Here is a 16,659-nt window from a genome sequence, read left to right as displayed (position 1 = left end):
CTGCCTCTGAGACAGGACCTTCTACTTCAGGGTCCTTTCCACCATCCAAATCTAATTCTCTGAGACTAACTGCACGGAGATTGAACGCTTGATTTTATCAAAGCGTGGCTTCTCCGAGTCAGTCATTGATACCTTAATACAGGCACGAAAGCCTGTCACCAGGAAAATTTACCATAAAATATGGCGTAAATATCTTTATTGGTGTGAATCCAAGGGTTACTCATGGAGTAAGGTCAGGATTCCTAGGATATTATCTTTTCTCCAAGAAGGCTTGGAAAAAGGTTTGTCAGCTAGTTCCTTAAAGGGACAGATTTCTGCTCTGTCTATTATTTTACACAAGTGTCTGGCAGATGTTCCAGACGTTCAGGCATTTTGTCAGGCTTTAGTCAGAATCAAGCCTGTGTTTAAACCTGTTGCTCCACCATGGAGCTTAAATTTGGTTCTTAAGGTTCTTCAAGGAGTTCTGTTTGAACCTCTTCATTCCATAGATATCAAACTTATCTTGGAAAGTCCTTTTTTTGGTAGCTATTTCCTCGGCTCCTAGAGTCTCCGAGTTATCTGCCTTACAATGTGATTCTCCTTATCTGATTTTTCATTCTGATAAGGTAGTCCTGCGTACCAAACTTGGGTTTTTACCTAAGGTGGTATCTAACAAGAATATCAATCAAGAGATTGTTGTTCCATCCTTGTGTCCTAATCCTTCTTCGAAGAAGGAACGTCTATTACATAATCTGGACGTGGTTCGTGCTTTAAAGTTTTACTTACAAGCTACTAAAGATTTTCGTCAAACATCTTCTTTGTTTGTCGTCTACTCTGGACAGAGGAGAGGCCAAAAGGCTTCGGCAACTTCTCTTTCTTTTTGGCTAAGGAGTATAATACGCTTAGCTTTTGAGACTGCTGGCCAGCAGCCTCCTGAAAGGATTACAGCTCATTCTACTAGAGCTGTGGCTTCCACATGGGCCTTTAAAAATGAGGCTTCTGTTGAACAGATTTGCAAGGCGGCAACTTGGTCTTCGCTTCATACCTTTTCAAAATTCTATAAATTTGATACTTTTGCTTCTTCGGAGGCTATTTTTGGGAGAAAGGTTTTACAGGCAGTGGTACCTTCCGTTTAAGTACCTGCCTTGTCCCTCCCTTCATCCGTGTACTTCAGCTTTGGTATTGGTATCCCACAAGTAATGGATGATCCGTGGACTGGATACACCTTATAAGAGAAAACACAATTTATGCTTACCTGGTAAATTTATTTCTCTTGTGGTGTATCCAGTCCACGGCCCGCCCTGTCATTTTAAGGCAGGTATTTTTAAATTTAAACTACAGTCACCACTGCACCCTATGGTTTCTCCTTTCTCTGCTTGTTTTCGGTCGAATGACTGGATATGGTAGGAAGGGGAGGAGCTATATAACAGCTTTGCTGTGGGTCCTCTTGCAACTTCCTGTTGGGAATGAGAATATCCCACAAGTAATGGATGATCCATGGACTGGATACACCACAAGAGAAATAAATTTATCAGGTAAGCATAAATTGTGTTTTTTGGTGAACAACCTGGGTTGTTTTTGCTGATTGGTTGATAAATTCACCCACCAATAAATAAGTGCTGTCCAGAGTATTGAACCAAAAATTGTCGGGCTCCTTAGCTTAGATGCAATAGAAAAGAAAGTAGTTGTCACTCCTATATCTGAGCCGGTTAATATTGTAGCAGTAACACTTGTACACTGTTGTTCCCGGGACTTACCCAACTTAGCCACACTCACCCCCTGGGATTTCCACTGCTGGCCATCCGAAGACAACGTCTGAGGTTGCCGGGGACCTGTGTCATAACAGACCGAAGTTGCATCGGTGAGCGTCTCGCTCCAAACATCCGGTGCAGGCTACATAAGCCTTGAAACAGCTCACAGCTCCAACTTGTGGGTGTAGACGTCAGACGTGACGTATCCTGGACCTACGTTCGAGGGGCGGGGCTCTGTCTTCACCCAGGATTACAACTCCTAGTGTAGGGGCAGGCGGATCCACAGCTGGTGTAATACAAATCAAAGGTACATAAAGAACAGGATCCAACATTGTAGAAAGTTAAAAGTTAAATTTTATTCTGCAAAAGTTAAAACGCCAAAAAAGGCTAGAAACAGCGCTGGACAAATACTCTGGGTATGTGAGCGTGACACCAGCGGCTTACATGTTTCGGCACTCAGCCGTAATCATAGCCATGGCTATGATTACCGCTGAGTGCCGAAACATGTAAGCCGCTGGTGTTACGCTCACATACCCAGAGTATTTGTCCAGCGCTGTTTCTAGCCTTTTTTGGCGTTTTAACTTTTGCAAAACAAAATTGAACTTTTACAACGTTGGATCCTGTTCTTTATGTACCTTTTCCTTAGCTTAGATGCCTTCTTTTTCAAATAAAGATAGCAAGAGAACGACGAAAAATTAATAAAAAGGAGTAAATTAGAACGTTGCTTAGAATTGCATGCTCTACCTGAATCACGAAAGAAAAAAATTGGATTCAGTGTCCCTTTAAGGGTTAATTTTCCCTCATTACTTGGTGGAAGGTTTTTTAAGGGGTTTTACTTGTCCCCTTATTCATTGCCTTGCTTATCTTGTAGAGAGTTAGGATGGCTATTAAAATGTTTTTATTTATTTGGGCCGTTATTACTTTTCACACTCATGTCGTTGCTACTTTGTTCATCGGATCGTCTGACAAGAGGGGAGCATATCTGTTGGAAATTCTCGCTTCCTTTTGCTAGTGGGGTATTAATTCCTGACACGGTAGGAGCCCCAGACAATATACATTTAGCTCTTTGTTTGAGGTTGATTTTTAGGATAATTTTTTTGCCCTCTGTATTTTAAAGTGATATAGGTCAACTAAATTTGGGCTTTATTTCATTCTAATTTATCATTTTTAGTGGTACCTGATTTTCTTTAGCTATGAACAGGATCAGTCAATTTCTATGGATAAATGTTTACAGGCCCAAAGTGTCCTGCTTATGCAATTTTGTTCCTCATGCTTAGCTAAGACTTTACAATTTAAAGACCAGTTACTCCCTTTTGAGCCAAGTGTCTCTCAGAATAATGCTGTGCGTAATATGCCTCAGCCTACACTTCAAACATCCCAAGCCTTACTTGTTTCTTATACTGTGCCTTCAGTTTCTTCTCATCCTCCTGGGGGTGTTTATTTACCAGGGGATTTTGCAGTATCTGCGGCTTAGTCTGCTTTCCCTACTTTGGGTAAGCGTAAGAGGAAATCTAAAAATGTGTCTGTTAGTAAGGTTTCTGACCCCTCTAAAGCTGCGCTGGTCAACCTTTCCCAAATGTCTGATGAGGATACTTCAGTAGCTTCTGAAGGTGAGATTTCAGACTCTGACACTATGGGGGAAACATCTGACTCTGAAGAAGTTAATTTCCTTCTTAATATAAGGAGAGTCCACAGCTTCATTCCTTACTGTTGGGAAATACTGAACCTGGCCACCAGGAGGAGGCAAAGACACCCCAAAAAAAGGCTTAAATACCTCTCACTTACCCTATCCCCCTGTCATTCTTTGCCTTTCGTCAAAGGAAGATGGCAGAGAAGTGTCAGAAGATTTCAGAGTTGTTCCTCAGGAGGGATATATGCCTTTCGTTATGGAACTCAAGTTTTAAGTAGTCTTGTCAGCCTCTCAGTGAGAGCATTGACAAAAGTTAGAGTCTGGAGATGCAGGGAGAGTCTTTCTGTGAACCCATCCAGACTGCCTGCTAACAGCTCCTTATGCAACCAGTGTTGATGAGTTTCACTGTCTGCTTCTTCACTCAAGTCCATGTCAGGAGCGATGCTACAAGATTCAAACTTGAGAGACTGTGTTTCTGTTTCACAGCACGGTTTCTGGTAAGATCGTTTACATTTTTACTTATGTTGAAATTGCTGAAGACAGGGTCACAGAATCGTGGGTTAATATCTCCTGAGGGATGTTATTGAACAGTAGGGATTAATCAAATGTGTTCTTTGATTTATGCTGCTTTATGTGTGAGATTTATTTTGGGCTCAGACTGTTGTTATGCGATAACGGAACATACAGGTGTTTTACTTTCACTTTGAACGCTGCACAGCTTGTAGCTTGGCGCGCTTTTTCTCATAGGGACAGTCCTGCATTGCACACCACGTGACCGGGTGTGGTCACACTTTGGTTTTCTCTTTCCTGACTGAGCAAGCTGTCAGAGAGCTCTTCTTCTCTGGTTGCCTGGGTCTAGGAGGTGGTGAGTGTCCCAGTCATTGGGGGTGCCGTTTTTTGTGAGAAATAAAAAGTGCATTTATTTGTATCCTACTGTTGTTAGTGCAAGCTATGGAGGATCCTGATATGCTTGAGGGTACTCCCTCTATTCCTAATAGTAATACCTGTCTATATTGTGAGGAGGCCTTGGTGTGCCTGCCCTCTCAACTATGTTCCATATGCATCAACATGGTTATGTCTAAGAAGGTTAACCCCTTTAGTACGACTGAGCCGTCCACCTCTGAGGACTCGCCGTCCCATAAGGTGCATACCCATCAATCATCTCCACTGTCACATGCAGCTTCCCGTAGCACGCCTAATCCTCCATCTGGAAGGAGCCTTTTACCATCCGACTTTACCATGCAGTTAAAGACGGCGGTGTCTGAGGCCCTTAGTGCTCTACCTCGCCCTGCTAAGCGAAAGGTTAAACATAGCTCTCCGGTCCAGGGGACATCTAGTGATTTGCTTGATTTGTCTGCCTTTCAAGCATGAGTCATCAGAGGGTGAAATTTCTGGATCAGAGTCTGCTACCTCTAGACCTCCGGCTACGGAGGAGCCAGCCTTTAGATTTAAAATTCAAATTAAAAACGAATGGGATAGAATTGGATCTTCCTTTTCCCCTTCATCTGCCTTTAAAAAAATTATTCCCGGTCCCGGACTCTCAGCTTGAGTTGTGGGATTCCGTCCCTAAGGTGGATGGTGCTATCCCCACGTTAGCTAAGCGTACTACTATCCCTCTTGAGGATAGCTTGTCTTTCAGAGAGCCGATAAAAAGTTGGAAATTTTTCTCTGAAAAATGTTTCAGCATACAGAATATTTATTTCAACCAGCAGCGGTTACCTCGGTTGCTGGAGCTGCGGCCTACTGGTGCGACTCCTTAATGGAATTGATTGAGGTGGAGGGTCCCCTCGACATTATCCAAGACAGAATTAAGGATTTGAGAATTGCTAATTCTTTTATCTGTGATGCAAACATGCAGATTATTCGCCTGAATGCTAAAATTGCTGCTTTCTCAGTGCAGACGCGTCGGGCGCTTTGGCTAACGTCCTGGTCTGCGCTTGGGTATAAGTTTCCCAACAGTAAGAAATGAACGCGTTGACTCTCCTAATATTATGAAGGAAAACATAAATTATGCTTACCAGATAATTTCATTTCCTTCTGTACAAGGAGAGTCCATGGCTCCCGCCCGTGTTTCTCCGATTGGTTAACCCCTAAATGTTTTCTTCTGGCACCTTTTATACCTTGATATTTCTTCTACTATTCCTTGTTCCCTCGGCAGAATGACTGGGGGGATAGGGGAAATGGGAGAGGTGTCTAGGTTCAGTATTTTCCAACAGTAAGGAATGAAGCAGTGGACTCTCCTTATACAGAAGGAAATTAAATTATCTGGTAAGCATAATTTATGTTTTCAGATTTAAGCTTGAACATCTCAGGTTGCTTCTGAAGGAGGTTCTAGCTACTTTGGACAAATCTGAACCTTCGGTTACTGTCAACCCTAAAAGGTCTACTAAAATTAATAGAGTTTATGATTCTCCCTCATCCATTGATGTTTTTCCTGTTCCAGACAAGATGTCTGAAATTACAGCACAGGAATGGGATAAGCCAGGTGTTCCCTTTTCCCCTTACCCTGTTTTTAAAAAGATGCTTCCTGTTGCAGACTCCATTCGTGACTCATGGCACACAGTGCCTAAAGTTGAGGGACCTATCTCTATTCTAGCTAAAAGAACCACCATTCCTATAGAGGATAGTTGTTCCTTTAAAGATCCCATGGATAAGAAGCTAGAGGCTTACTTAAAAAAGATGTACATCCATCAAGGTTTACAGTGGCAACCTGCGGCAAGTATTGCTACAGTTGCAGAATCTTATTGATGCGATGCCCTGTCTGATCTGATTTCAGAAGAAACTATGGTAGAGGAGATCCAAGATGGGATCAAAGCTCTTAAATTGGCCAATACATTTATCTGCAAAGCCAACATGCAGGTAATTAGACTGGGAGCTAAGATGTCTAGCTTCACTGTGCTCGCTCGCAGAGCTCTATGGTTAAAATGTTGGTTGGCTGATATCCTCAAAGTCCAAGCTTTTAGCTTTACCTTATAAAAGTTAAAACTCTTTTTGGGCCTAGTCTAGTAGAAATAATTTCCGAAATTACAGGTGTAAAGGGATCCTACCTTAGGACAAGAAGAATAGACCTAAGGGTCGCCAGAATTCTAATTTTAGTTACTTTCATAATTTCAAAGGACAGAAGTCTTCCTCTTCTTCCAAACCAGAGCAATCCAGGACCTCTTGGAAGTCCAGTCAGCCTTGGAATAAGGGCAAGCAAAACAAGAAGCCTTCCGCTGACTCTAAATCAGCATGAAGGGTCTGTCCCCGATCCAATTTTGGATCAGGTGGGGGCAGACTTTCTCTTTTTTCAACAAGCTTGGATTCCTGATGTCCCAGACCCATGGACATAGTATCCCAAGGTTACAAAATAGGATTCAAGTCTTGCCCTCCAATGGGCAGATTTTTCCTGTCAAGGCTATCCTCAAACCAAGTAAAGAGGGAGGTCTTCTTAAACTGCGTAAAGGACCTATCCTCCCTGGAAGTCATTGTTTCAGTTCCTGTAGAGGAACAGGGACAAGGATTCTATTCAAAAACTTTTTGTGGTTTCCAAAAAGGTGAAAACTCCTAGGGTCTCATCCTAGACCTAAAGTGCCTCAACAAATTCCTCAGGGTTCCTTCAAGATGGAATCTATTCATTCCATTCTTCCCTTGGTTCAGGAAGGTCAGTTCATAACGACCATAGACCTCAAGGAAGTGTATCTCTATGTTCCCATTTACAGGGATCATCACCAGTTCCTAAGGTTTGCCTTTCTGAACAAGCATTTCAAGTTTGTTGCACTTCCATTTGGTCTTGTCACGGCTCCCAGAATATTCACAAAGGTTCTGGGGGCTCTTTTGGCAGTGGTCAGATCCCAGGGAATTGCTGTGGCGCCTTACCTAAATGACATCTTGGTTCAGGCCTCATCTTTTCAACTAGCAAACTCTCATACAGAGATGTTGTTGTCTTTTCTACGTTCCCACGAATGGAAAGTGAATAAGGAAAATAGTTTCTTTGTTCCAGCTACAAGGGTGTGTTTCTTAGGGACTCTCATATATTCCCTGTCCATGAAGATTTTCCTGACAGATGTCAGGAAATCCAAACTTCTTGCTTCGTGCCTTTCTCTCCAGTCTGCTATTCGTCCATCAGTGGCTCAATGCATGGACGTGATTGGTCTGATGTTTGTTTCCATGGACATCATTCGGTTCCATCTGAGACCTCTGCAACTACTCATGCTCAGTCAGTGGAACAGAGACCATTCGGATTTATCGCAGAAGATAGATCTGGATCCCCTAACAAGGGTGTCTCTCTCGTGGTGGATTTCACAGGAAAACCTGGCTCAGGGCACATGCTTCCTGAGACCTTCCTGGGTGATTATGACTACGGACGCCAGTCTGTTAGGCTAGGGAGCAGTTTGGGGCTCTCTAAAATCTCAGGGCCTGTGGAGTCGGGAGGAGTCTGCTCTCCCCATAAACATCTTGGAGTTGAGAGCAATCTTCAATGCCTTCGTAGCTTGGCCCCAATTATCTATAGTCCGGTCTATCAGATTCCAGTCGGACAATATCACCTCAGTGGCTTACATCAACCACCAGGGAGGAACTCAGAGTTCCTTAGCAATGAAGGAAGTGACTCGCATTCTTCAGTTGGCAGAAGCTTACGATTGTCTCCTATCTGCCATCCACATTCCAGGGGTGGACAACTGGGAGGCGGATTTTCTGAGCAGACAGACTTTTCATCCCGGGGAGTGGGTTCTCCATTCAGAAGTGTTCTCTCAGGTGGGTTGTTCCAGAGTTGGATGTGATGGAGTCTTGTCAAAACGTCAAACTTCCAAGGTACGTTTCAAGGTCAAGAGATCCTCAGGCCGCTCTGCTAGATGCTCTAGCGGTTCCTTGGAATTTCTCTCTGGCATACCTGTTTCCTCAGTTTGCTTTTCTTCCACAAGTCATTGCTCGTATCAAACAGGAGAGAGCATCTGTGATTCTAATAGCTCCTGCTTGGCCTTGCAGGATCTGGTTCACGGATCTAGTGAAGATGTCATCTCTTCCACCTTGGAGGTTACCTCTGAGGAAGGACCTTCTAATTGAGGGTCCATTCCTCCATCCAAATCTAGTTTCTCTGAAGTTGACTGCTTGGAGATTGGATGCCTAGTCCTGTCTAGACTTGGTTTTTCTGAAGCGGTCATTGATACTATGCTTCAGGCTTGTAAGCCTGTTACTCGCAAGATTTACCATAAGGTATGGCGTAAATAACTTTATTGGTGCGAATCTAAAGGTTTTCCTGGAACTGGGTGAGGATTCCCCGAATTTTATCTTTTCTTCAGGATGGCCAGGAGAAAAGTTTGTCAGTCAGTACTCTGAAGAGTCAGATTTCTGCACTGTCGATTCTTTTGCACAAACGTCTGGCAGATTTGCCAGATGTTCAAGCTCTTGCTCAGGCCCTGGTCAGAATCAGGCCTGTGTTTAAACCTGTTGCTCCTCCTTGGAGCATTAACCTAGTTCTCAAAGTTTTGCAGCAGGCTTCGGTTAAGCCAATGCATGTTGTTGATATAAAATTGTTATCTTGGATAGTTTTGTTTCTTCTTGCTAATTCTTCTGCTTGTAGCGTGTCTGAACTTTTGGATCTGCAGTGTGATTCCCCGTACCTTATTTTTCATGCAGATAAGGCGGTTCTTCGTACTAAATTGGGTTTTCTCCCTCAGGTTGTGTCAGATCGAAACATTAATCAGGAAATTGTTGTTCCTTCTTTTTGTCCTAATCCTTCTTCCCATAAGGAACGTCTTTTGCATAACCTGGATGTTGTGCATGCTCTAAAATTTTACCTACAAGCTACTAAAGATTTTCGGCATTCTTCTGCCCCGTTTGTTGTTTTCTCTGGAAAGCGTAAGGGTCAGAAGGCCACTTCTACTACTCTTTCCCTTTGGTTAAGTATGATTCATTTCGTTTATGAGACAGCTGCATCCTGAGAGAATTACGGCTCATTCAGCTAGGGCTGTCTTCTCATCTTGAGCTTTCAAAAATGAAGCTTCTGTGGAACAGATTTGCAAGGCGTCAACATGGTCCTCTCTGCATACTTTTTCCAAATTCTACAAATTTGATATTTTTGCCTCGGCTGAGGCCTCTTTTGGGAGAAAGGGTCCTCAAGCGGTGGTGCCTTTTGTTTAGGTCCTTCTGCCTTGTTCTCCCTTTTCATTCCGTGTACTCTAGCTTGAGTATTGGTTCCTACTAGTAATTTAAATGACGTTGTGGACTCTCCATGCCATAGGAAAGAAACATTTTTTTATGTTTACCTAATAAATTTCTTTCTTTCCGGGCATGACCCCGCCCTCTTTTTAATTATAATTCGACAGTTTTTTTGAGTAAACCTCAGGCACCTTTTATACCCTTGTGTTTCTTCTTTTTCCATTTTCCTTCGGCTGAATGACTGGGGATTATGGGTAAGGGAAGTTACACTTAACAACTTTGCTGGGGTGCTCTTTGCCTCCTCCTGCTGGCCAGGAGTTGAAAATACCACTAGTAATTGAAATGGCGTTGTGGATTCTCCATGTCCGAAAATAAATTTATCAGGTAAGCATACATTTTGTTTTGTTTTTAGAACAAATTAACATCCTTTTTACTGCAATTAAGACTTGGCTAGTATGTTATTCTGTAGCAACACAACATAAATGTCTTACAAGGTGTTTACAGTCCCTTTAAATTATCTGTTTGTTAAAAAGCGCTGGAAACATCTTTTGTAACCACCTATGTGCCATGTTAACACTGTTAAGCAACTGTGCCAAATATTGAGCCTGTTTATATGTTCCAGAGAAGACAGGCGGCGCAGCCAATCAGAAGCGGTACCACAGACTGTAATGCAGTGCGCGCTGCTTCTGCACAGGGCACATAGGTGTTTACAAATGTACTTAAGCTCATGTTTGGAATGAAATGCTACGAATCAGGGATACAACTTAACCAGGGCCCTTTAAAAGCAAAAATTAATTTTTTTAGGTTTACTAAGGGTTAAATTAACTCACTTGCAGGACTTGTGAGAGCACGGTTTGAACATGGCAGAGATCTGGTGTGCATAGCATATAGGGCACAGATCCTCCTCGCTGGTTGGCTGAAAGACAGGATTCAAGGTAAAGCTTTTTTATAAAAGTGCTGTATATCATATAATAAGAAGCAGAACAATCCCACTATAGTTTACAGTCAGGAGAAAAGCTACTTACCCAATCTGTGTTAAAGGGACAGTCAAGTCAAAATTAAACTTTCATGATTCAGATAGGGCAGCAATTTTAAACAACTTTCCAATTCACTTTTATCATCAAATTTGCTTATCTCTCTTGGTATTCTTTGTTGAAAGCTAAACCTAGGTAGGCTCGTATGCGAATTGCTAAGCCCTTGAAGGCCACCTCTTATCTGAATGCATTTGAGTTTTTCACGGCTAGTTAGTGCTAGGTCGTGTGTGCCTTATAGATAACATTGTGCTCACTCCCCGTGGAGTTATTTATGAGTCAGCACTAATTGGTTTAAAACATTTTTAATTAAGGGGGCAGTCTGCAGAGGCTTAGATACAAGGTAATCAAAGAGGTAAAAAGTATATTAATATAACTGTGTTGGTTATGCAAAACTGGGGAATGGGTAATAAAGGGATTATCTATCTTTTTAGACAATAAAATTTCTGGAGTAGACTGTCCCTTTAAATATATAGGGAAATGCCTAATTTGTTACTAGGTCAGAACCAAAGGATTAATAGAAATCTCCAGCTCTGCACAAAATAAAGTGATTGGTTAATAGGAACTTCTGTGAATAAAAAGTGAATAATAATATATACAAATCACAATAAAACAAATATTAAATGATGTGATAAAATTCTGATGTTATCTCTGTGTTCATTCTCAAAAGAAATAAAAAGGAGAGAAAAGATCAATAGTATAGCACCATAACAATCTTTTCAGAATAATAGAAGAGAGCCAAATTTGTACTCGCGTGAACCAGAGCCTAACCAGCGCTGTGTAATAGGCTTGATTACCGGCTCATACGTAGCCACCCCTTAGCCAGTTGTATTCACAAACGGGACAAAATATAATTTGTGGGACTTTGAACGTGCCACGAAAGCCCTGATTTACCTGAAACTTGGGACCCATTTTAAACTGTTTAATAGAAACCGCATCATAGCTAGAAGTTACATCAGTCTATTTAAAGGGACAGTCAAGTCCAAAAAAAACTTTCATGATTCAGATAGGGCATGCAATTTTTAACAACTTTACAATTTACATTTATCACCAATTTTATCTTGTTCTGTTGGTATTCTTAGTTGAAAGCTAGACCTAGGTAGGCTCATATGCTAATTTCTTAGACCTTGAAGGCTGCCTCTAATCTGAATACAATTTTACAGTTATTCACCACTAGAGGGCATTAGTTCAAGTGTACCATATAGATAACATTGAGCTCACATACATAAAGTTACCTAGGAGTCAGCACTGATTGGCTAAAATGCAAGTCTAACAAAACAACTGAAATAAGGGGGCAATTTGCAGAGGCTTCGATACAATGTAATCACAGAGGTAAAAACTATATTATTAGTTATATTATAACTAAAAATGCTGACTGTCCCTTAAAAAGGGGAAAAACTTCCTATTATTCAGGTTATCCTCGGAATTGGGCATTTGGTGTATTTAAGTCCTTTGCTATTTTATTGTTTTATACATTTTAAATAAATATGGGATTTGCATATTTGGTCCCGGTTGTGAATGCAACTTGCAAGGGGTGACTACGTAGGAGCCGGTAATCGTACGACAAGCCTATTACACAGCTATGCAAAGCGAAAGCTCTAACAGTCCCTGCCTGTGTGCTGTCCCATCTGCAGACATAAAATGTTCTGCATCAGTAATGTATGACTGACACATACTGTAATTAGATACAAAAACAAGAGTTTTACTGATGCACTTTTTTTTTCCAAGTATCAGATGTCTGTCAATTTTTGTCAATATTTTCTGGACACACACATTTATATATCAGAAATCTATCTGCTAATGATGAGTTCCAACAAGAACGAAACACTGTGTGTTAAAGCAGTATGAAGCAAATAATCTGAGATGCTGGATATCTAATTTGCATATCTTACCCAGAATCCTCTTGTGCGTTGGTAACTGTAAGCGGATATACTTGCCTAGATGTGCTAATTTCCTATGCAACAATTATATATATATATATATATATATATATATACACACACACACACACATACAGGCAGTCCCTGGGTTACAGACAGACTTAAGTACAACTCGTACTTACAAACAGAGAAAATAGAGCTTTATCGCCAATCCTTTCCAAAACCCAAAATACTCAAAATCCAATTGTCAGAAGGACAGAAAGTGATGTGAAATTTTCTGAACAGGGGCACAGATAGCAAAACTAACTATAAAAATGTTTGGCTAGTTTCACCTTTTAACATACGTGCCTTTTCCAACTTACATACAAATTTAACTTAAGAACAAACCTACAGAACCTATCTTGTTCGTAACCTGGGGACTGTCTGTGTATATATATATATATATATATATATATATATATATATATATATATATAGTGTCAAGTAGAAACCGGATGTTTTGCATGCGTCTTGTCTTAACACAAGAATATTACAACACTGACCCTTCTTGTCTGAAAACCTCTGTTTTATAGGGGTAAGTGATGATAAATTAAATATATTTAAAACTTACCATTTGATATTATTTGTAACATAGAAATCTGCTTGTTTATTTCTTTTGAATATAACTTTATATGTTTTAATCTACACACAATTTATTTCTCCGTTTTTTGTTTTTTTTTGTTGCCGTTTTTTTTTACTGCTCCCTTTTGCATTTTCTTTTCTCTAGCCTAGTTCTGAATGCGCGCTCTAGGGCAATCGTTTGTAGAAAATTGCTGTAATATATATATATTTCTCCCCAGGACCTTTTTAGTGGGTGCACCACCCAGCTGATTTTACTGACCACCCAGCTAAAATTTTAGCTAAAATGAGCTAATATTAAAAATGATCAATTTGTATTGCACAAATTATCATTAAAGGGACACTAAACCAAAAAAAATTCTTTCATTATTCAGATAGAGCATGCAATTTTAAGCAACTTTCTAATTTACCCCATTATCATTTTCTCTTCGTTCTCTTGCTATCTTTATTTGAAAAAGAAGGCATCAAAGCTAAGGAGCCAGCAAATTTTTGGTTCAGAACCATGGACAGCAATTGTTTATCGATGCTGTCCAATCAGCAAGGACAACCCAGGTTGTTCACCAAAAATGGGCCAGCATCTAAACTTACATTCTTGCTTTTCAAATAAACATACCAAGAGAATGAAGAAAATTTGATAATAGGAGTAAATTAGAAAGTTGCTTAAAATTGCATGCTCTATCTGAATCACAAAAGAAAAAAATTTGGGTTCAGTGTCCCTTTAAATACATTTATGTTAAATTATGCAATTAATTTGTGCTTTGGATAGCAGAAAATGGTATATTAATTGAAAATATTACACTGCCCCCACCAGGCTACTTCATAATGCCCTCCAGCTGTAAAAAATCATCTATGGTGAACATGAATATACAGTATATATATATATTTATTACACACACACGGCTCAAAATTGAACTGTAATGAAAGATAGTGAGTGAATGTGGAATCAAAAATGATTCCAGTAAAAGTTATTACTGCTTTTCAGTGGCATATGTGCATATCCTGTGTTGGTCCATGCACCAGTATTCACGCTAAGAGAGCTGAAGATGGTGTGTACTGTTTCTGGGAAGACATCATTTGCGTCATACAGGCCACCATTGGCTCTCTGAGAAGCAGTGGTTTTTGAGCCCTTACAGCATATGTGCGTATGCCGCACGGAACTATAATGCAAACGTGCTTCTATTTCACACTAAAAGGCATCATGCACGTATTCATTTTGACCTTTCTATCCCTTTTAAGAGCATTTCTTAATGCATTATTTTTTTTTTATTTTTTTTTACAAAGTGCTCCAGTTAAGCAGCAACCTCAGGCACAAATGACATCAGATGCAGATCTCAGGTTTGCTGAACTTAGCGGAGGATCCTCGCCCCTCTCCTTCTCTGCTGCACAGAGCTCAGGATAAGGACAGCGCATGGAAGGTGATGCAGATGGCTGCATTAATAATGCAGAGACCTCTGTCCGTGCTGCGCTTCCCCTGTGAGGATCACATTCTGTGCCGACAACTATTTTTGTGCAGATCTGCAGTAAATTGATCACTATCAGATGAAAGGTCATCATGAGTTTCATGCACACAGGAAGACACACAAGTAACACTGCTCAGTGTATATAGAGAGGTGCACACACGCCAGTCCCTCTATACAGTATGTGACCCAGCACATAAATAACACTGCTCAGTGTATATAGAGAGGTGCACACACACCAGTCCCTCTATACAGTATGTGACCCAGCACATAAATAACACTGCTCAGTGTATATAGAGAGGTGCACACACGCCAGTCCCTCTATACAGTATGTGACCCAGCACATAAATAACACTGCTCAGTGTATATAGAGAGGTGCACACACGCCAGTCCCTCTATACAGTATGTGACCCAGCACATAAATAACACTGCTCAGTGTATATAGAGAGGTGCACACACGCCAGTCCCTCTATACAGTATGTGACCCAGCACATAAATAACACTGCTCAGTGTATATAGAGAGGTGCACACACGCCAGTCCCTCTATACAGTATGTGACCCAGCACATAAATAACACTGCTCAGTGTATATAGAGAGGTGCACACACGCCAGTCCCTCTATACAGTATGTGACCCAGCACATAAATAACACTGCTCAGTGTATATAGAGAGGTGCACACACGCCAGTCCCTCTATACAGTATGTGACCCAGCACATAAATAACACTGCTCAGTGTATATAGAGAGGTGCACACACGCCAGTCCCTCTATACAGTATGTGACCCAGCACATAAATAACACTGCTCAGTGTATATAGAGAGGTGCACACACACCAGTCCCTCTATACAGTATGTGACCCAGCACATAAATAACACTGCTCAGTGTATATAGAGAGGCGCACACACGCCAGTCCCTCTATACAGTATGTGACCCAGCACATAAATAACACTGCTCAGTGTATATAGAGAGGTGCACACACGCCAGTCCCTCTATACAGTATGTGACCCAGCACATAAATAACACTGCTCAGTGTATATAGAGAGGTGCACACACGCCAGTCCCTCTATACAGTATGTGACCCAGCACATAAATAACACTGCTCAGTGTATATAGAGAGGTGCACACACGCCAGTCCCTCTATACAGTATGTGACCCAGCACATAAATAACACTGCTCAGTGTATATAGAGAGGCGCACACACGCCAGTCCCTCTATACAGTATGTGACCCAGCACATAAATAACACTGCTCAGTGTATATAGAGAGGCGCACACACGCCAGTCCCTCTATACAGTATGTGACCCAGCACATAAATAACACTGCTCAGTGTATATAGAGAGGCGCACACACGCCAGTCCCTCTATACAGTATGTGACCCAGCACATAAATAACACTGCTCAGTGTATATAGAGAGGTGCACACACGCCAGTCCCTCTATACAGTATGTGACCCAGCACATAAATAACACTGCTCAGTGTATATAGAGAGGTGCACACACGCCAGTCCCTCTACACAGTATGTGACCCAGCACATAAATAACACTGCTCAGTGTATATAGAGAGGTGCACACACGCCAGTCCCTCTATACAGTATGTGACCCAGCACATAAATAACACTGCTCAGTGTATATAGAGAGGTGCACACACACCAGTCCCTCTATACAGTATGTGACCCAGCACATAAATAACACTGCTCAGTGTATATAGAGAGGTGCACACACGCCAGTCCCTCTATACAGTATGTGACCCAGCACATAAATAACACTGCTCAGTGTATATAGAGAGGTGCACACACGCCAGTCCCTCTATACAGTATGTGACCCAGCACATAAATAACACTGCTCAGTGTATATAGAGAGGTGCACACACGCCAGTCCCTCTATACAGTATGTGACCCAGCACATAAATAACACTGCTCAGTGTATATAGAGAGGCGCACACACGCCAGTCCCTCTATACAGTATGTGACCCAGCACATAAATAACACTGCTCAGTGTATATAGAGAGGCGCACACACGCCAGTCCCTCTATACAGTATGTGACCCAGCACATAAATAACACTGCTCAGTGTATATAGAGAGGCGCACACACGCCAGTCCCTCTATACAGTATGTGACCCAGCACATAAATAACACTGCTCAGTGTATATAGAGAGGCGCACACACGCCAGTCCCTCTAT

General features: G+C 41.4%; 1 protein-coding gene across 1 annotated transcript in view; it reads right to left on the bottom strand.

Annotated features, from left to right (window-relative positions):
- RNF123 (ring finger protein 123) overlaps positions 1 to 16,659 on the bottom strand; it is a gene marked incomplete in the record, with an annotated part of 302,310 nt that overhangs the window by 6,439 nt on the left and 279,212 nt on the right. The window contains 1 exon segment of the mRNA XM_053721137.1: positions 10,329 to 10,414. Within this exon segment, the coding sequence (XP_053577112.1) occupies positions 10,329 to 10,414 (86 nt within the window).

Source organism: Bombina bombina, chromosome 7 (genome assembly GCF_027579735.1).
Source record: "Bombina bombina isolate aBomBom1 chromosome 7, aBomBom1.pri, whole genome shotgun sequence".
Classification (NCBI taxonomy): Eukaryota; Metazoa; Chordata; class Amphibia; order Anura; family Bombinatoridae; genus Bombina; species Bombina bombina.
This window is presented reverse-complemented; position numbering and strand designations above follow the sequence as displayed.